At 38.2% G+C, this 21551-nt stretch overlaps 3 protein-coding genes across 3 annotated transcripts; all 3 read left to right on the plus strand.

Annotated features, from left to right (window-relative positions):
* The first annotated feature begins 12320 nt into the window (after window positions 1-12320).
* LOC116126936 (UDP-glycosyltransferase 83A1-like) lies at window positions 12321-14084 on the plus strand. The gene is made up of 2 exons (XM_031412607.1): window positions 12321-12812; window positions 13101-14084. Exons 1-2 carry the CDS (start codon window positions 12353-12355, stop codon window positions 13979-13981), a joined length of 1341 nt encoding a protein of 446 aa, XP_031268467.1. The 5' UTR covers window positions 12321-12352; the 3' UTR covers window positions 13982-14084.
* Window positions 14085-15276: 1192 nt separating this feature from the next.
* Window positions 15277-16146, plus strand: LOC116126975. The gene is made up of 2 exons (XM_031412643.1): window positions 15277-15560; window positions 15642-16146. Exons 1-2 carry the CDS (start codon window positions 15277-15279, stop codon window positions 16144-16146), a joined length of 789 nt encoding a protein of 262 aa, XP_031268503.1.
* A 2163-nt stretch (window positions 16147-18309) lies between these two features.
* On the plus strand, window positions 18310-18768 carry LOC116126976 (secreted RxLR effector protein 161-like). The gene has a single exon (XM_031412644.1). The coding sequence runs from the start codon at window positions 18310-18312 to the stop codon at window positions 18766-18768; it is 459 nt and encodes a 152-aa protein (XP_031268504.1).
* Window positions 18769-21551: the final 2783 nt, after the last annotated feature.

Here is a 21551-nt window from a genome sequence, read left to right on the forward strand (position 1 = left end):
TCAGGCATATAAGTTTAAACTACTTAACGGGTACCTTACCTATTCTGGCCTTACTTTGATGACGCCGTTATCTCAACAGATCTTCATTTGTTAAACTATGAAAAGTCCAGCTAGCTCAACTCACTCTTTTTTTTATAATATTTTAATGAGTAATAGTGAGAAAAAAGAGAAGAGCAGAGGCAGAGAGAGACAATGAATATTAAGCTTGACTGGAAGATGCTTTTCATTATTGTAAACAATTAATTTATACACATTTACATAACAATCAGGAAACTTCCTGATCAATTTACAAAACTTGGTGGGCAAGAATATAATGAGAGAATGACGCCTCTTGGTCAATTTACAAAACTTAGTGGGCAAGAATAGTAATGAGAGAATGACGCTTCCTGGTCAATTTACAAAACTTGGTGGACAAGAATAGTAATGAGAGATGACAGCACAACAATCATAACCACAAATATCAATTTGTTAGAGAGCTGTAGGATGGAGACACGTCATCAGTGTTGTCTCCCTGGTGTCTTGCAATCGGTCTACTGTGCATCTTCTTCACAGTTAATAAAATAATTTTTTTTGAAATTAAAATGAATGTTTGTAATTACTGAATTCTCAATCCACATGTATCATGTTTGTAGAGAGGACATCCATGTCAGGACACGCTTTGTAGTTTTCACTAACTATATGTTTATATCTGTCGGCGTCATTACAATATCATAAAGTAACTTTCATAATGGGTAGGCACAATTGAAATATCCCACGTGAATCAGGAGGTTTGAAGCATTAGATATGATGAAAGCAAACAATTAGATACTAATAATTAATGCAAAGTCAAAAGAAAATATGGAAACGTAATACTCTCTTCAAATTTTGTTTGTTTTGTTTTTTTTTTTTTTTTTTTTTTTTAAGCCTAATGATCTTAATATGATGAAATCAATTTCAAGAAAGAAAAGTGAAGAACGAATGGAAATCCACATGTTTTGGTTATACCTTGTCCACGCAGGGTCATGTGTCCTTTAATGGAGCTTTCACAATGCTTAGTCAAACATGGAATCAGAATTACGTTTGTGAATACAGACAATAAAATCGTGAATGTGCCATCAACAAAGAATGGTGAAAACAATCAAATTCATCTTGTTTCGGTTTTTGTAGGACTGGATTCTCCAGAACCTGAGAAGTTGGTTGAAGAGTATTAAAGTTTATGCCAGGAAAGTTGAGGAGCTCATTGAAAATATTGATTTATCGAACAGTGATAAGATCACTTGTGTTCTAACAGATGACTTACATAGCTGGCCCATGGAAATTGCAGTGCAAAGGAATCAGGGAGCTGTCTTCTATCCTTCAGCAGCCACACAATTGGTCTTCGGATCTAACTCCAGAAGTTGATAGATGATGGAGTTATCAATAATGATGGTAAGATCACTTCACAAACTCTTGCAAGCAATACACTAGTATTGGTCATTCTTGAGAACAATATTCGGTGATAACAGTTTAGATTTAGGAACAATCCCAATTTTCAGTCTTCAACTCAATTTTTTTCTATCTATATATATCAGGAGTCTTGGTTCAAAAATTTTGCAACATAAATTCAGTTGTTTGGCCTTGAAGAACTATAAGCAGAACTAGGAGTTACCAAAGATGTTACAGTTGAATGTTTTCTGCTATGCTTAATTCATTTGATATTTTCTTTTGCAGGAACAACAAAGAAACAAGTGTTTCAGTTGTCACCAACCATGCCTACCTATACAGACCATTTGTGGTGGACCAGCTATAAGAACACGAAATTGACAAAAATGGTATTTGATAATATGGTTAGATGCAACAGATCAAGAAAATTGGCAGACAGATACTCTGCAATTCAACTTATGACCTGGAAGCGGCAGCATTTGACATGAATCCAATATATACCAATAGGCCCACTTTGGCAAGCAGCAGATGTGAAGACACAGGAGGAAGCTTCTGGCAAGAAGACTTCAATTGTTTCAAATGGCTTGACCAACAGCAACCACAATCAGTGATATACATTGCATTGGCAGTTCAACTACTTGATCGAACACGTTCATGAATTGGCCTTGGGACTTGAACTCTCCAACAGACCATTCCTCTGGGTGTGCGTCCTAATATTATTGTGACATGAGTGATGCCTACCCGAAGGATTCTTAGATAGAGTGGCTAGTCGTGGGCATATAGTTAGTTGGCACCCTCAACAGAAATTCTTGCGCATACTTCCATTTCTTGCTTCTTAAGCCACTGTGGCTGGAACTCCACTATGGAAGGTGTAAGCAATGGATTACCTTTCTTGTGCTGGCCTTATTTTGCTGACCAGTTCCTCAACCGGACTTACATTTGTGATATTTGGAAGGTCGGATTGGCATTTCTAAAGATGAAAAAAGAATCATCAGAAGAGAAGAAATCCGAAGTAAAGTGGATCACTGTTAGATAATGCGGAGTACAGAACAAGGGTTTTGCATCTCAAGGAAATAGTCATCAATAACATCAAAGAAGGCGGTTGCTCTTACAAAAATTTTATGAATTTCATTGAATGGATAAAGGAATAAGTAAGTACTCCAACTTTCTTGTCAGATTGCATATAGTAATTTGTCTAAGGTTATTTTGCAATTTTCAACAAATAAAATGGTTTCCTTTTGGTCTGCTTGCATTTGCATCCAAAAGCTATCAGTAAATTTCTTTTCTGATGATGAAAGCATTGAAAATAACTTTTAAACTGGGAATTAATCAATGTCCGGCAACCATGTTGAAAACATCAGACAATGACAAAAGCTAAACATTAAAATTTATGAGCAACAAGGAATTTGAAGGATGGGACCAAAGATTGAGATTTATTTTTACTCGGTCATCTCCCTATATAAATTGATAATCTTAAGAAGAATATGCAAAGAACCAAATGGAGACCCACATGTTTTGGCTATATCTTGTGTAAAGCAGGGTCATGTGATTCCTTTGATAGAGCTTTCACAGTGCCCGTGATACATGGCACTAAAATTACTTGTAATTACAGACTATAACCATAGCAGATAATGAATGCATTTGCGACGAAGAATTGTACTGGGAATCAGATTCATCATGTTTTGGTTCATCTAGGATGGAATCTCTAGAGATGAGTGTTAAGATTCTTATTTACTAAGCACGTTCAAGCTAATAGGTTTATAAGAGTGGAATATCCTTCCACTCAATAGATATTTTGGGTAAGGAGTTAAGACCCAAACTAACAAGTGATATCAAAGCCAGCCCCATTTGAGCTGAGTGATTGACCAACGGTGGCTGCCAACTACCTCCTTCATAGGCAAATGGACTATATGGGCTTACTATGAGGGAGAGTGTTGGAGATCCCCATCGACTAGTACGCTCAACCAATAGGTTTATAAGGTGGACAATCCTCCCACCAATAAGGGCAAGTAGACCTATGGGCTTGACCGTGAGGGTGACTGTTGGAGATCCCACATCGACTAAGCATCCCCAGCCAATGGGTTTATAAGAGTGGTAATCTCCCACTCAATAAAACCTTGTGGGTGAGGAGTTAGGCCCAAAACACCACAGAGGATCAACCAGAGCCGTTGAAGCTGTCTTACAGATTTATGCCCAGAAGTTGAGGACCTCATTGAGATATTAATGGCTCAGATAATATAAGATCACTTGTATTCTAGCAGACCACCTAATCGGATGGCCATGGGCATTGCGGTGGAGAAGGGAATTAGGGGGGCATCTTCTACCCTGCTGCAGCTGCGTGCCTAGTCTTAAGATCTAGCATCCAGAAGTTGATTGGAGAAAATTATAGATAATCACTGTGAGATATATTCCTGTTGGCTGTCATAAGAGATTTCTGAGTATTTAAAAGCATATGGAGCACCATAAAAGTGAGGCATCAACCGGTTTTCTTCCTAAATATAGGGAATTTTAGACGGTTTCAGTTAATCCAGAGATGCAAAAAATGTTTTTAATACAAAATACTGATTTTACATTTTGATGCCTTCAGAAAAATTCTAAGTAGAACTAGGACTTGAAACTGGAGTGAACCTATAAAGATTTTTGACAGTTGGTAGCCTGTTCTGTACTTCATTTGGGTTGAGATTTTCTTCTGCAGGCACTCCAACAAAAACAGATGTTTCAGTTTTCACCAAACATGCCTGCCATGAGTACAGAACATCCAGGTGGGCCTACCCTGGAAACATGAAAGTGCAGAAAATGTTGTTTGAAGATATGGTTAGAAGCAACAGATCAAAAAAAATAATTCTCAATTCAACTTATGACCTCGAGCCTGCGCGTTTATATGGATCCGAAGATCATACCAATAGGCCTCTTTGCCCAGCAATATGCTTGGAGATTCGACAGGAAGCACCCAGCCAGAAGACTTACTTGTTTGAATGGCTTGATTACAACCACTTCAGTCTCTCGTATATATTGCATTTGGCAGTTTAATGATTTTGACCAAATCCAGTTCAAGAATTAGCCTTGGAGTTGAACTCTCCAATAGACCATTCCCCTGGGTTGTGCGCCCGGATATTACTAATGACACGAATGGTGCCTATCCCGAGGGATTCTGAGACAGAATTGCCACTCCTGGAACAGAGTTAGTTAGGCACCTCAGAAAAATTCTAGGACATCCTCTATTGCTTGTTTCATAAGCCACAGTGGTTGGAACTGCAATATGGATGGTGTAAGCAATGGGATACCTTCCTGAACTGGCCTTACTTTGCTGATCAGTTCCTCAACTGAAGCTATATTTGTGAAATTTGGAGTGTTGGTTTGGGATTAAATCAGGATGAGAAAGGGATCATTAGCGACAAGAATCAAGAGCAAGGTTGATCAACTGTTGGATAATGAAATGCACAAAGCAAAGGCTCTAACTCTCAAGAAATGGTCTCGAATTACATCAAAGAAGGTGGTGGCTCTTACAAAAATTTAAGAATTTCATTGAATGGATAAAGGAATAGTTTATTACTTTGTTTCACTAAGAACTTCTGCAAGAAAGAATTGCAGCAAAGAATGCCAATTTGAAAGTCTCCTGTCAAATTATTGATGATGTGAACAATTTTACGTAACATGTGCTCTAAAATACTAATTAATCCCAAGGCTTAATCAAAGGTCTAACGACATTGTGGAGGCGCACTAGATAAACGCTGATGAACTTCTTATGATTTCAAAGCATGTTTTCGGGAAGTTTTAATCGATTTGAGGTTCATTGATTTCATTTTTTCAGTGCATGAACAAAATGTTCATTATTCTTGGAAGCTCTAGGAATGCAGAGCAAAACCTTCTATTCCTTTAAATGCTGCACAACTTTGAAATCTTTGCTTCAAACTTTAATCACATTCTAAGAGATTTCAAAACTTTATTCAATTATCTCTCAGTAAGAGTGGCAAATTGCATAGAAAAGAAAGAACCAAATGGAAATCCTCATGTTTTGGTTCTACCTTATCCAGCACGAGGTCATGTTATGCTTTAATGGAGTTTCTCACAATGCTTAGTCAATCATGGCATTAAAATTACATTTTCAAACTCTGAGTAAAATCACAGCACCTATGAGTGAACGGCAAGCAGCGGGTGGAATCGGAGTCAGATTCATCTGTTCAGTTTCTTTGTTTGGGACTGGAATCTCCAGAGAGTGTTGAACCAAGAAGCATTTTGAAGCTATCTGCAGGTTTGAAGCTATCTGCAGGTTTCTGCCAAGAAAAGTTGAGGAGCTTATCACAAAATTAATGCATTGGATGGTTCTCATCGCAAAAATAAACCAAGAGAAGCATTTTTCAAACCAGGCTTGAGGTGCTTGTTTTACCAACAGACAAGCTTACTTAGAACTATGCAAATGTTGGTAAAAATTGGAACAATTTATATATTTCTATTTATCTGGACTCAGAAGAAATTTTTTATTTCCTTTGCAGGAACACCCGCAAAAGCAGATGATTAAGTTATCACCAAAAATGCTTGCCATGAAACACGCAATTTCATGTGGACTTGTACTGGAAAGTAGAAACATGAACTTGCAGAAAATTATTTTCAAAAATACATGAGAAACACCAAAGCAATGAACTGACAAACTGGCTCTTTGCAACTCAGCTTATAATCTTGAACCTGCAGCATTTACCAAGGCTCTAGATATACCAAATAGGCCCACTTTTTGCGAGCACCTCACAGAGGCTCAGTAGGAAATTTCTGGCCAGAGTACTTAATTTGCTCGAAATGGCTTGACCAGCAGCCACCTCAATCAGTCATATATGTTGCATTTGGCAGTTCCACCTTTTCATACCAAACCCAATTCCATGAATTAGCATTGGGGCTTGAACTCTCCAACAGACCTTTCCTGTGGGTTGTTCGCCCGGTATTACATATGCAGTAGATGATGCCTACCAAAAGGATTTCAACACAGAGTCAGTGCCTGTGGGAAGATGTTGGGCACCTCAGCTGAACCTGGATCATCCTTCAGTTGCTTGCTTTAAATCATTGTGGCTGGAACTCCACCATGGAAGCTTTAGCGTGGACCTCTCCTGTGCTGGCGTTACATTGTTGATCAGTTCCACATGAGAGCTACATTTGCGATACGTGGAAGGTAGGATTACGGTTAAACAGAGAAGAAAGAAGGATCATTACACCAGAAGAAATTAAAAATAAAGTTGGGAACTGTGGAAATGGAAATATAAACACAGTGCTTTTTAGGTCTCAAGGAAATGGTCATAGTAGAAGAGGTGGAGCTCTACAAAATTTCAAGACTTCCATCATGAATGGTTGAATCAAGATCATTATATTGGTTACACTATTATTCCTTAAGAACTACTACCTGCCAATTTCAGAGCAGATATAATTTATTTGTGTTTTTTCCTCTCTTTTTTGATAAGTCAAAGTAAGGTTTCATTTGCATGGAGGATTAATCCTTTACGTCCTTGACCATGTCACTCTGCAATGACACTTATAATATCTATCTTCGATTACAGAAAAGAATGAATGAAAACATACAAAAACTCAATTCAATTGATGTTTGATAATGAGAATTGTTGATGTTTGAATTTTGACACCAAAGATTCGCACGTGTAAAGTACTAAGTTAACTTAGAAATTACACGTGAATAGGAAATGAAGTAAAAAATGGATGTTAAGATTTTTGTTCTAAATTATCATAGATTGCAGATCTAAGGCTAACAAATCAACTGTGTATCAAGATGAAAAATCACAGATTCTATTCTCTAGGTAACATCCAATCGTTCCACCCCAAAGTTATCACAGATTGAAGTAGTGAATCATCAAGCATTAATCAACAGCAGATCAAGCAAATAACTTAAAGATCAACACAAGAATTTATAGTGGTTCGGCTGGGTAGCCTACATCCACTCTTCAAGGCGCAAATAGGATATCATTACTATCACAGTCAAGGAGACAATTACAGGGTATTTAGAAAGAAAGAAACAGATTGAGCAAGAAGAAACAACCCGAAGAAACCCTAGCTTTCTTCCCTTTTTCCCCTTGCTGCCAATCCTATCAATGAATCAATTATACATCACGCCACCTTCCAGATCATCCTCCACTTGGTACCTCAAGAAGATCCAGCCGTAGACAAGCAACAAATTTCGTCTCCCATTAGAACATTTTGGAACAAGACAGTTAGAGAGAAGAAATCTGTGCAAAAGAAGAGGGCTGGATCGAATGAGTAGACAAAGTCATTTTAGCTCATCTTAAAATGATGTCGATTGGACCCTTTCGACTCTCCCAATTTTTAATTGACTCCACCGTGGCACAAACACAAGCCACATCATCACAATTCTCCACCTTGACTTTTGTTTTGACACCCTATTTGGCCTTGGAAAATAGGCTTCTGCTCAGGTAACACTAAGAAGGCTCATACAGAGCCTTTGTTTGTCACCAGTGACAAGTTTTGTAAGCATATCTGCTGGGTTGTGAGAACCGTCCACCTTTTCAACCTTAATTTCACCTCTATCAATCATCTCTCTAATGAAGTGGAGTCGAACATCAATGTGTTTAGTCCATTCGTGAAATACTTGATTTTTACAAAGATGTATGACACTTTGACTATTGCTGTAAACTGTTACAACCCTCTGTTGTAAACCTAACTCAGTCACAAAACCCTTCAGCCACTTTGCTTCTTTTGCTGCCTCTGTTAGTGCCACATACTCGGATTCAGTTGAAGATAATGTAACCATGTGTTGGAGTTTAGACTTCTAACTAACAATGTTTCCCCATATTGTAAAGACAAAACCTGAAGTTGATTTCCTTCTATCAACATCACCAGCATAGTCTGCATTAACAAATCCTTCAACACAACAGTTTTCTTTCTAATTCCTCCTATACACTATACCTACTGAACTAGTCCCCTTTATGTACCTCAAGATCCATTTTAATGCAGACCAATGGATCTTCCCTGGATTACTCATGAATTTGTTCACAATGCTTACTGAATAGGCCAAGTTAGGTCTTGAACATATCATCAAATACATTAGACTACCCAATACATTAGCATAAGGGACTGATGACATCTCAAGTTTTTCCTCTTCAGTTTGGGGACTTTGATCTTGAGACAGCTTAAAATGCTGACCAAGGGGAGTTTGGACAGCCTTTGCATCCTTCATATTGAACTTCTGCAGGATCTTTTCAGCATAATCTTCCTGAACCATCTTTAAACTTTCATGAACTCTGTCTTTAATGATTGATATCCCAAGAATCTTTTGAGCCTGACCCAGCTCTTTCATCTCAAATTTGGTGTTAAGAATCTTTTTCAACCGAGACAGCTCAGATTGTTCATGACAAGCCACAAGCATATCATCCACATACAATAGAAGGAAAATGTAAGTCAGTTCAGAAACTCTTTTAAAATAGAAACAACTATCATAATTGCATCTATTAAAACCTATCTCAATCATGAATGAATCAAACTTTTTATATGTAACGCCCCACTTGAGGTACGTAGCTAATGTCTCTCCTTTTGCTCTTATTTGAGTCGGTTTATTAGTATTATTTGTTTGGTTGGCCTTTGTTTGAGTGGTATGTTGAATACTTGCCTTGAAATTGGTTAAAAATAGAAGAAGTTTGGTGTTCCAGGCTTCACCGGGGCGAAGAGGTGTTTAAGCCGGGGAAGCTGCTGGACAGTTTCGCCGTGGCGATAGAAGCTTTTTTGCCGCGGCAACGGGTCGACCAAAATGTTGGTTAAGTTTTAGATATTTTCTTCCCTAAGGGCAATTTGACCATTCTACCCCTAATTAGTAGGAAAAGTGGGGAGTAAAATGTAAGGATTTTGCTTAGAGAATATGTTAATATGGGGATGTGTTTGTAATGAATCAAAGGGTATAGATGGAATTCCCAAGGAAGAGTAAGGGCAAAATGGGAATGCTTGTGCATAAATTGTATTAAAAGGAATTAAGTCATTGCAAAACCCTTCATTCTTCTTCTCCACTGCCACTCTCCTTTTTACTTCCTCTCAATTTCTCTTCCAATTGTTCAAGGGTTTTTAGAGGGCTTTTGGAGTGATTTGGGGTAGAAGATCAATCTAAGGCATCCTAAGGTAGAGAAAAATCAAGCAAACCAAGAGAAAGGAAGAGCTAGTAAGATCTCTCCATCACAAGGTAAGTAAACCCCAACCCAAGTAGAGATTTGAGAACTTTCTTGAATAGAGAGTTAATTGTAATTATGTGTGTATGTATATACATGTGATATGCTATGTTATTAAGATTTAAATGGAGATAATTATTGCTTTATGGTTGTTCATACACTTTGATTATGAGAAGTGAGATGTCGGGTTGGGAATGTAGTTTGAGATGGAATTGAAGGATATGAGAAATCCTTTTTAGAAGTGTTATTCTATGGGGATTTATGACTATGTGAGGGAGTTCTCTCCATTTTGGATGGTTAGAGAAAGACAAGAATTATTGTTATAGTAGAGTTTTGTTATGCACATTGAGTTGTTTAATGAATGCCTAGTAGAGGTTTGAGTATGAGTAGTGAACTTAATCGTGCAACATTGCTTGTCGGCATTCATAAGTGCATTAGTGGAGATGAACCATCCATAGCATTATTTGGGCATTGAGAAGTGACTTAAGAAGAGTAGAAAACTTTGTGTATACACTTGCTTTATGAGTAGAGAACTTTGTGAATGCAACTACTCTACGGGTAGAGAGAATGAGAAGTGCTAGAGTAGAGAAAGTTATTAGAAATGGGTTGATGCTTCGTGATCGTCACCCGATATTTAGTAGAAATGGGTTGATGCTTTGTGATCGTCACCCGATTTTAGTAGAAATGGGTTGATAATTTGATCGTCACCCGATATTTAGTAGAAATGGGTTGAGCTTTGTGATCGTCACCGATAGTATTAGAAAAGGAGTGATGCTTTGTGACGTCACCCAATAGTTATTAGAAAAGGAGTGTGCTTGTGATCATACAGATAGTTATTAGAAAAGGAGTGATGCTTGTGATCGTCACCCGATAGGTTTAGAAAAGGATTGAGCTTTGTGATCGTCACCCAAAGTCATGAGAAACGGGTAGGTGCTTTGTGGTCTCCACCCGATAGTTATGAAAACTGTGTAGATGCTTTGTGATCCCCACTCGGTAGTCACTAAGAGCGGGTTGTGCTGTGTGAACTCCACCCAACAGTCATGAAGAGTGAGATGGTGTTGTGTGAACGCCATCCGGCCGTACCTCCGGTAAGATAAGGCCATAACGTTAATAGAAACATTAGAAAGAAAGTGTGAGATGAGACACTTGTATCGTATTCATATTTTATAATGAAAACGTCTCATCTGTAGATATAGACGAGTTATACCGAATCACGCAAATATCATGTGCTTTTGTGTGGTTGTTATTGCTGTTCTTTATTTTATGGTTTTTTTTTTTTTTTTTTTTTTTTTTTTTTTTTTAACTCTCTCGATTTTTAAAGGAATTCAAAACTAAACTGGAAGAACTGCTGGGTAATGGAAGCATAAAGCAAATGTTTTGGATCTCAAGGAAGGGTGCTGAATAGCATCCAAGAAGGTGGAGCTCAGATAATAATTTCAAGAATTTTGTTGAATGGCTGAAGGCATAAATAAGGTCATCACACATTGTTCAACCATATTCTTCGTGTTGCGAAAATCTATGATGAATAATGTTTCCTTGCAGTGAATAGAACCGGTGTTATGGCTGAAGGAACTAGATCTCAAGAAGCCAAGCGCATTTTAGAGGTTTCAAGTTACTTTTCTATTGGTCTCAGGCATAGAAAGTTAAACTACTTACCGAGGTACCTTTCCTATTCTGGCCTTACTTTGATGACGCCGTTATCTCAACAGATCTTCATTTGTTAAACTATGAAAAGTCCAGCTAGCTCAACTCACTTTTTTTTATAAATATTTTAATGAGTAATAGTGAGAAAAAAGAGAAAGAGCAGAGCCAGAGAGAGACACTGAATATTAAGCTTGACTGGAAGATGCTTTTCATTATTGTAAAACAATTAATTTATACTCATTTACCTAACAAATTCAGGAAGCTTCCTATCAATTTACAAAACTTGGTGGGCAAGAATAATAATGAGAGAATGACGCTTCTTGGTCAATTTACAAAACTTGGTGGGCAAGAATAGTAATGAGAGAATAACGCTTCCTGGTCAATTTACAAAACTTGGTGGATAAGAATAGTAATGAGAGAATGACAGCACAACAATCATAGGACCACAAGAATATCAATTTGTTAGAGAGTTGTAGGATGGAGACACGTCATTAGTGTTGTCTCCCTGGTGTCTTGCCATCGGTCCACTGTGTATCTTTTTCACAGTAATAAAATAATTTTTTTTGAAATTAAAATGAATGTTTGTAAATTACTGAATTCTCAATCCACATGTATCATGTTTGTAGAGAGGACATCCATATCAGGACCACGCTTTGTAGGTTTTACTAATTATATGTTATAACGAAAATGATAGAGCCACCACCGAAAGTTATGCACCGAATATGTGCATTGAATGACGTGACAAAATCTTGATCATTGATTAATATTAATTGATAATAAATAAACGGTTAGGATTTTGTCACGTCATTCGGTGTACAGATTCAGTATACAACTTTCGGTGACTGTAGCATTACTCATGTTATAATCTGTCGGCATTATTACAATATCATAAAGTAACTTTCATAATGGGTAGGCACAATTGAAATATCCCACGTGAATCAGGAGGTTTGAAGCTGTTAGATAATGATGAAAGCAAACAATTAGATACTAAATAATTAATGCAAAGTCAAAAGAAAATATGGGAAACGTAATACTCTCTTCAAAATTTTGTTTTGTTTTGTTTTTTTTTTTTTTTTTTTTTTTTTAAGCCTAATGATCTTATATATAGATGAAATCAATTTCAAGAAAGAAAAGTGAAGAACGAAATGGGAAATCCACATGTTTTGGTTATACCTTGTCCAGCGCAGGGTCATGTGATTCCTTTAATGGAGCTTTCACAATGCTTAGTCAAACATGGAATCAGAATTACGTTTGTGAATACAGACAATAAAATCGTGAATGTGCCATCAACAAAGAATGGTGAAAACAATCAAATTCATCTTGTTTCGGTTTTTGTAGGACTGGATTCTCCAGAACCTGAGAAGTTGGTTGAAGGAGTATTAAAGTTTATGCCAAGGAAAGTTGAGGAGCTCATTGAAAATATTGATTTATCAGACAGTGATAAGATCACTTGTGTTCTAACAGATGACTTACATAGCTGGCCCATGGAAATTGCAGTGCAGAAGGGAATCAAGGGAGCTGTCTTCTATCCTTCAGCAGCCACACAATTGGTCTTCGGATCTAACGTCCAGAAGTTGATAGATGATGGAGTTATCAATAATGATGGTAAGATCATCTTCACAAACTCTTGCAAGCAATACAGTAGTATTAGGTCATTCTTGAGAACAATATTCGGTGATAACAGTTTAGATTTAGGAACAATCCCAATTATTCAGTCTTCAACTCAATGTGTTTTCTATCTATATATATCAGGAGTCTTGGTTCAAAAATTTTGCAACATAAATTCAGTTGTTTGGCCTTGAAGAACTATAAGCAGAACTAGGAGTTAACACAAAGATGTTAACAGTTGAATGTTTCTGCTATGCTTAATTCATTTGATATTTTCTTTTGCAGGAACAACAAAGAAACAAGTGTTTCAGTTGTCACCAACCATGCCTACCATGAGTACAGACCATTTGTGGTGGACCAGCTATAAGAACACGAAATTGACAAAAATGGTATTTGATAATATGGTTAGATGCAACAGATCAAGAAAATTGGCAGACAAGATACTCTGCAATTCAACTTATGACCTGGAAGCGGCAGCATTTGACATGAATCCAAATATCATACCAATAGGCCCACTTTTGGCAAGCAGCAGATGTGAAGACACAGGAGGAAGCTTCTGGCAAGAAGACTTCAATTGTTTCAAATGGCTTGACCAACAGCAACCACAATCAGTGATATACATTGCATTTGGCAGTTCAACTATTCTTGATCGAAAACAGTTCCATGAATTGGCCTTGGGACTTGAACTCTCCAACAGACCATTCCTCTGGGTTGTGCGTCCTAATATTATTGATGACATGAGTGATGCCTATCCAGAAGGATTCTTAGATAGAGTGGCTAGTCGTGGGCATATAGTTAGTTGGGCACCTCAACAGAAAGTCCTTGCGCATACTTCCATTTCTTGCTTCTTAAGCCACTGTGGCTGGAACTCCACTATGGAAGGTGTAAGCAATGGATTACCTTTCTTGTGCTGGCCTTATTTTGCTGACCAGTTCCTCAACCGGACCTACATTTGTGATATTTGGAAGGTCGGATTGGCATTTACTAAAGATGAAAAAGAAGTCATCAGAAGAGAAGAAATCCGAAGTAAAGTGGATCAGCTGTTAGATAATGCGGAGTACAGAACAAGGGTTTTGCATCTCAAGGAAATAGTCATGAACAACATCAAAGAAGGCGGTTGCTCTTACAAAAATTTTATGAATTTCATTGAATGGATAAAGGAATAAGTAATGTACTACAGCTTTCTTGTCAGATTGCATATAGTAATTTGTCTAAGGTTATTTTGCAATTTTCATACAAATAAAATGGTTTCCTTTTGGTCTGCTTGCATTTGCATCCAAAAGCTATCAGTAAATTTCTTTTCTGATGATGAAAGCATTGAAAATAACTTTTAAACTGGAATTAATCAATGTGCCGGCAAACATGTTTGAAAGCAGTCAGACAATGACAAAAGTTAACAATTCAAATTTATCGAGCAACAAGGATTTTGAAAGGATGGGACCACAGATTGAGATTTATTTTTACTCGGTCATCTCCCTATATAAATTGATAATCTTAAGGAAGAATATGCAAAGAACCAAATGGGAGACCCACATGTTTTGGCTATATCTTGTGTAAAGCAGGGTCATGTGATTCCTTTGATAGAGCTTTCACAGTGCCCAGTGATACATGGCATTAAAATTACATTTGTAATTACAGACTATAACCATAAGCAGATAATGAATGCATTTGCGACGAAGAATTGTACTGGGAATCAGATTCATCATGTTTTGGTTCATCTAGGACTGGAATCTTTGGCGATGAGGGACCAACCAGAGAAGCTGGTTGAAGCAGTCTTACAGATTATGCCCAGGAAAGTTGAGGAGCTTATTAAAGATATTAATGCATCAGATAATAATAAGATCACTTGTATTCTAGCAGATCACCTAATCAAATGGGCCATGGACGTTGCAGTGGAGAAGGGAATTAGGGGAGCTATCTTCTACTGTTGAAGGTTGATGCTGTGCTGGAAGTATATTTTGCTGGAACTGAAAGCTTGAAGCTGGTTTTGATGCAACCAAAGTGACGTGCATGGTGCTGTTTTGTGTGTAGTAGTTTAGCTTAATTTGTCTACTTGTGTGTTAAAATTTGACTTAAGTAACTCAGCCTATTTTGAGGCTTTGTGTCTCTAATATGTAATGTAGTTGGTGGATTTGTGTGGATTAGCTGGGATTGTGTAAAAGTCTCACTGGTAGTGGTTGTAACAGTAAGCAAAAGCATGTTATATGCAGTTCTTGTTTGTTAATGAAATTAGATTAGTTCTCTTCAATTCTCCTTTTCTTTGCACATCCGGCATAAGCTAAAACACCAACATGGTATCAGAGCTGGATTAACAAACTATCATTTAACAAATTCACTCAAAAAAAACATCTTGAATCACCATCAAACTTCAACCTTCCGGAGAACAGCAACTGCAACGTGGTTTCCATCTCTCTCACCTTCGGTGTTCAATGGGGACCAATATCATATTTGGGCTGTTAGAATGAGAGCCTATCTAAGAGGACAAGGGTTGTGGCAGTATGTGGAAGAAGAAAAACAGCCACCGCAGCTTGGTCCAAACCCCACCCTGAATCAAATGAGGATGTATGAGGAAGAGATGTCAAAAGCTCCAAGAGCCCTCTCTCAAAAACACTCTGCTGTAACAGACCTTATATTTACAAGGATAATGGCGTGTGAAACTGCAAAGGAAGCTTGGGATAGACTAAGGGAGGAGTTCATGGGAAGTGATACAACTCGAAATATGCAAGTTATGAACTTGCGGAGAGAGTTTGAAATGCTAAGAATGTAGGAGGTAGAGAAAGTAAAAGAGTATGTAGACAGGCTTATTAGTGTGGTGAACAAGATTAGGTTGTTGGGAGTTGAGATGAGTGACAAGATGATAGTTGAGAAAGTGTTAGTCAGCCTACCCGAAAGGTTTGAGTCCAAGATATCTTCCTTAGAAGATTCAAAGGACCTCTCCCAAATCAGCCTCATCGAATTGGTCCATGCCCTGCAGGCTCAAGAACAGAGAAGGCTGATGAGACAAGAGGACTCCAATGAAGGTGCAATGATGGCTGCTCAAAAGGGATTGAATGTGCAGGGAAGCAATAGGAAGCATGCTAGAGATAAGAGAGGAAAAGAGAGAACTAGTGGACAGTGGGGAAAACCGAGTGGAGTAAGGAATTATCCACCATGTTCCCACTGCAAAAAGAAGGGACATCCAGATAGTAAGTGCTGGTTCAGACCTGGGATCCAATGCAAGGGGTGCAAACAGTTTGGGCACATTGAAAAAGTGTGCAAGAACAAAGGTGCACAACCATTACAGCAAGCACAAAGTGCAGAGGACCAGCAGCAGGGCAGTGAACCTAAATAGTTGTTTGTAGCTTCATGCTACTCTATGCAGACCAGCGGTGATGTTTGGCTAATAGACAGTGGTTGTACCAACCACATGGCAGCAAAATTGGAGAATTTTGTCAGGATGGATAGAACCTACAACTCCAAGGTCAAGGTTGGAAATGGTGACTATGTGGAGGCAAAAAGGATTGGTGATGTGGCTTTCCAAACTCAAGCAGGCACCAAGATCATTTCAAGTGTTTTATTTGTCCTTGAAATTGCACAAAATCTATTAAGTGTAGGTCAAATGTTAGAGAAGAATTACACTTTACATTTTCAAAACCATGCTTGTGTAATAATGGATTGTGAGGGAAATGAATTAATGAGTGTTAGGATACTGGGAAAAAGCTTCCCGGTAGAGTGAAAAAAACCAATGAGCTTAGCACTAACCAACAGGGTTGAAGAGTCTGATTTGTGGCATAAAACGTTTGGCCACTTTCATTACTTGGGAATTGAAGAACTTATGGCAAGAGACATGGTGCTGGAGCTGCTTGAAATAGAGGAGAAAAAGTCCTTATGCACAGCCTGCCAACTTGGCAAACTTAGCAGGCCATCATTCCTTTCGGATCAAGCTTGGAGAGCATGTCATAAGCTGCAATTGATCCACATTGATGTGTGTGGTCCTATGAAGACTGAATCCTTAAATGGCAGCAAGTACTTTGTACTCTTTATTGATGATTACTCAAGGGTGGCTTGGGTGTATTTTCTGAAGCAGAAAAATGAGGTGGCTGCTGTGTTCAAGAAATTCAAGTTGCTGGTGGAGAATGAAGCTGGAACTTTGATCAAAACTATAAGGAGCGACAATGGGACATAATACACCTCAAATGAATTCAGCACAATTTTCAGTGAAGCGAGAATTTAGCATCAGTTCATAGCCCCATACACCCTTCAGCAGAATGGTGTTTGTGAGAGAAGAAACTGAACCATTATGGAAATGGCTAGGTGCATGATGACTGAAAAAAAACCTTCCTAAAGTGTTCTAGGCTGAAGCTGTTAATACAACAGTTTTCCTTTTGAATAGGCTGCCCACCAAGGCAGTCAAACATCAAACACCAATTGAGGCTTGGAGTGGAGTCAAACCAGCTATAGGGAGCTTGAAAGTATTTGGAAGTATAGCCTATGTAATGATCCTAGTAAGCAAAAGATCCAAATTGGATGATAGGCTGAAATTGGGATACTTATAGGCTACAGCAGCAACTCTAAAGCCTATAGAGTTTATATCCCTGAATCTAGGAAGATTGTAATCACAAGAGATATAAAGGTTGATGAAGGTGTAGTCTGGAACTAGGAAGAAAAGAGAGTTGATGTGCAGGCTGAATCAAGACAGGAAGAGATGAATGAGGAGCTTATCCAAGAGGCAGATTCAGATGAGGAAGAAGAACATGTTGTTAGAGGGACAAGATCACTGGCTAATGTATACAAAAGGTGCAATGTGGCAGTGGTGGAACCAAAATGTTATCTTGAAGCTGCTAAGTCTGAATTGTGGAAGGCTGCAATGTAGGAGGAGCTCAGCATGATTGATAAAAACCAAACCTGGAAGTTGGTACCAAGACCTGAAAAAAGGAAAGTAATTCAGGTGAAATGGATTTTCAAACTGAAAATTAATCCTGATGGCTCAATCTACAAGCACAAAGCAAGGCTGGTGGTCAAGGGCTTTGCACAGCAACCAGTTATTGACTTTTCAGAAACATTTGCCCCGGTAGCTAGGCAAGACACAATAAGGTTGCTGTTAACACTTGCAACTCAGTTTAACTGGAAAATTTTCCAACTGGATGTCAAATCAACATTCCTAAATGGGTGGATTTCAGAGGAGATTTTTGTGGAGCAACCAGAAGGCTACAAGGTTGAGGGCAAAGAGGATCATGTGTATCTGCTAAGGAAAGCCTTGTATGGCTTGAAGCAAGCCCCTAGAGCCTAGGACAACCGAATAAATGACCATTTGTGTAGCCTTGGTTACACTAGAAGTCCAAATGAACACACTCTCTACATTAGGAAAATTGGAAGGGGTTTGGCTGTGGTCTCTCTCTATGTTGATGACTTATTGGTGACTAGAAGCAATCCTGAAGAGTTGGACTAGTTTAAGTCGGCCATGCAAACTGAGTTTGAAATGACTGACTTAGGATTGATGAAATATTTCCTAGGCATGGAAATAAGTCAGACTGCAGGTGAGATTTTTGTGTGTCAACAAAGGTATGCAACCGAGATTTTCATGAAGTTTGGAATGGAGAATTGTAAACCAGTGGATACCCCACTGGTTCCGAACCTGAAACTGAGCAAAACTAATGGTGCAGAGAGGGTGGATGAAGGGAAATACAGGAGCTTGGTAGGAAGTTTGCTGTATTACACAGCCACCAGACTTGATCTTATGTTCATTGCAAGTTACCTTTCAAGGTTCATGAGCAACCCAAGTGAACTGCATTTCAAGGCTGTTAAACATGTGCTAAGGAATGTAAAAGGAACCATCATGTTAGGCATCTGTTTTAAGAAAGCTGAAAGTCTGAAATTGTTGGGGTATACTGATAGTGACTGGGGTGGATCCCTGGATGATGCAAAAAGCACATCTGGTTATGTATTTTACTTAAATCAGGGTGCAATTTGCTAGCTGTCAAGGAAGCAGGAGACTGTGGCACAATCTACTGCTGAAGCTGAATATATTTTTGCTGCAGCAACAGTGAACTAGGCTGTATGGCTTAGGAAGATGCTGGATGATTTGCACCAAGTGCAGGATGGTCCTACATTAATCCTGTGTGATAACTAGTCGGCAGTGGCCATGGCAAAGAACCCTGTGCTCCACGGCAGAACTAAGCACATCAAGATTAAATATCATGCAGTAAGGGAAGCTGAACAATGTGGTGAAGTGAGCTTAATGCACTGTAGAGGAGAAGAACAAGTTGCTGACATTATGACAAAGGCTTTGTGCAAATCCAAGTTTAAAGCCCTAAGACAAGAACTTGGTGTTTCCAGCCAAAGCATCAAGGAGGAGTGTTGAAGGTTGATGCTGTGCTGGAAGTATATTTTGCTAGAACTGAAAGCTTGAAGCTGGTTTTGATGCAACCAAAGTGACGTGCATGGTGATGTTTTGTGTTCAGTAGTTTAGGCTTAATTTGTCAACTTGAGTGTTAAAATTTGACTTAAGTAACTCAGCCTATTTTGAGGATTTGTGTCTCTAATATGTAATGTAATTGGTGGATTTGTGTGGATTAGCTGGGATCGTGTAAAAGTCTTACTGACAGTGGTTGTAACAGTAAGCAAAAGCATGTTATATGCAGTTCTTGTTTGTTAATGAAATTAGATTAGTTCTCTTCAGTTCTCCTTTTCTTTGCACATCCGACATAAGCTAAAACACCAACATCTACCATGCTATAGCTACGCGACTAGTCTTAAGATCTAGCATCCAGAAGTTGATTGATGAGGAAATAATAGATAATCATGGTGAGATATAGTTCATGGTGGCTGTCATGAGAGATTTCTGAGTATTTAAAACAGCACATGGAGCACCATAAAAGAGAGGCATCAATTGGATTTCTTCCTAAATATAGGGAATTTTAGATGGTTTACATGTTAATCCAGAGATGCAAAAATGTTTTTATTACAAAATACTGATTTTACACTAGCTGGATTTTCTAATAGAAAAATTATAAGTAGAACTAGGACTTGAAACTGGAGTTGAACCCTATATAAAAGATTTTTGATAATTGATTGCCTATTCTTTACTTAATTTTGGCTGAGATTTTCTTCTACAGGCACTCCAACAAAGAAACAGATGTTTCAGTTGTCACCAAACATGCCTGCCATGAGTACAGAACATCCAGGTGGGCCTACCCTGGAAACATGAAAGTGCAGAAAATGTTGTTTGAAGATATGGTTAGAAGCAACAGATCAAAAAAAATAATTCTGCAATTCAACTTATGACCTCGAGCCTGCAGCGTTTAATATGGATCCGAAGATCATACCAATAGGCCCTCTTTTGCCTAGCAATATGCTTGGAGATTTGACAGGAAGCATCCGGCCAGAAGACTTAACTTGTTTGGAATGGCTTGATTAACAACCACTTCAGTCTCTCGTATATATTGCATTTGGCAGTTTAACGATTTTTGACCAAATCCAGTTCCAAGAATTAGCCTTGGGGATTGAACTCTTCAATAGACCATTCCCCTGGGTGGTGCACCTGATATTAGTAATGACACGAATGGTACCTATCCCGGGGATTCCGAGACAGAATTGCCACTCCTGGAACATAGTTAGTTGGGCACCTCAAGAAAAAGTTCTAGGACATCCTTCTATTGCTTGTTTCATAAGCCACTGTGGTTGGAACTCCACTATGGATGGTGTAAGCAAAGGCTTTAACTCTCAAGGAAATGGTCTTGAATAACATCAAAGAAGGTGGTGGCTCTTACAAAAATTTTAAGAATTTCATTGAATGGATAAAGGAATAGTTTATTACTTTGTTTCACTAAGAACTTCTGCAAGAAAGAATTGCAGCAAAAGAATGCCAATTTGAAAGTCATTCCTGTCAAAATTATTGATGATGTGAACAAATTTTACGTAACATGTGCTCTGAAAATACTAATTAATCCCAAGGCTTAATCAAAGGTCTAATGACATTGTGCAGGCAGCACTAGATAAAATCCTGATGAACTTCTTATGATTTTAAACCATGTTTTCAGGAAGTTTCAATCGATTTGAGGTTCATTGATTGTCATTTTTTCAGTGCATGAACAAAAATGTTCATTATTCTTGGAAGCTCTTGGAATTGCAGAGCAAAACCTTCTATTCCTTTAAATGCTACACAACTTTGAAATCTTTTCTTCAAACTTTAATCACATTCTAAGAGATTTCAAAACTTTATTCAATTATCTCTCAGTAAGAGTGGCAAGATTGCATGGAAAAAGAAACAACCAAATGGGAAATCCTCATGTTTTGGTCATACCTTATCCAGCGCAAGGTCATGCTATGCATTTAATGGAATTCTCACAATGCTTAGTCAATCATGGCCTTAAAATTACATTTTCAAACTCTGAGTAAAATCACAAGCACCTATGAGTGCATTGGCAAGCAAGGGTGGAATATAGAGTCAGATTCATCTTGTTTCAATTTCTTTGGGACTGGAACCTCCACAGAGTGTTGAACCAGAGAAGCATTTTGAAGCTATCTGCAGGTTTTTGCCAAGAAAAGTTGAGGAGCTTATCACAAAATTAATGCATTGGGTGGTTCTCATCGCAAAATAAACCAAGAGAAGCATTTTTCAAACCAGGCTTGAGGTGCTTGTTTTACTGATAGGACCTAACCTGCAATTCAAGCAAACTACCAACAAACAATCTGCACTCACAAGTCAAATTCACCAAAATAGTAATAGGATCCTGTGTATTAACCTCAACAAAAAAT

Source organism: Pistacia vera, unplaced genomic scaffold, assembly GCF_008641045.1.
Source record: "Pistacia vera cultivar Batoury unplaced genomic scaffold, PisVer_v2 Contig188, whole genome shotgun sequence".
Lineage (NCBI taxonomy): Eukaryota > Viridiplantae > Streptophyta > Magnoliopsida > Sapindales > Anacardiaceae > Pistacia > Pistacia vera.

Coding starts and splice junctions, on each gene's coding strand:
- LOC116126976 (XM_031412644.1), top strand. CDS start 18,310: ATGGAAATAAGTCAGACTGCAGGTGAGATTTTTGTGTGTCAACAAAGG.
- LOC116126936 (XM_031412607.1), top strand. CDS start 12,353: ATGGGAAATCCACATGTTTTGGTTATACCTTGTCCAGCGCAGGGTCAT. Junction 12,813..13,100: donor TGGAGTTATCAATAATGATG/GTAAGATCATCT, acceptor TTTCTTTTGCAG/GAACAACAAAGAAACAAGTG.
- LOC116126975 (XM_031412643.1), top strand. CDS start 15,277: ATGAGAGCCTATCTAAGAGGACAAGGGTTGTGGCAGTATGTGGAAGAA. Junction 15,561..15,641: donor GTTATGAACTTGCGGAGAGA/GTTTGAAATGCT, acceptor GAACAAGATTAG/GTTGTTGGGAGTTGAGATGA.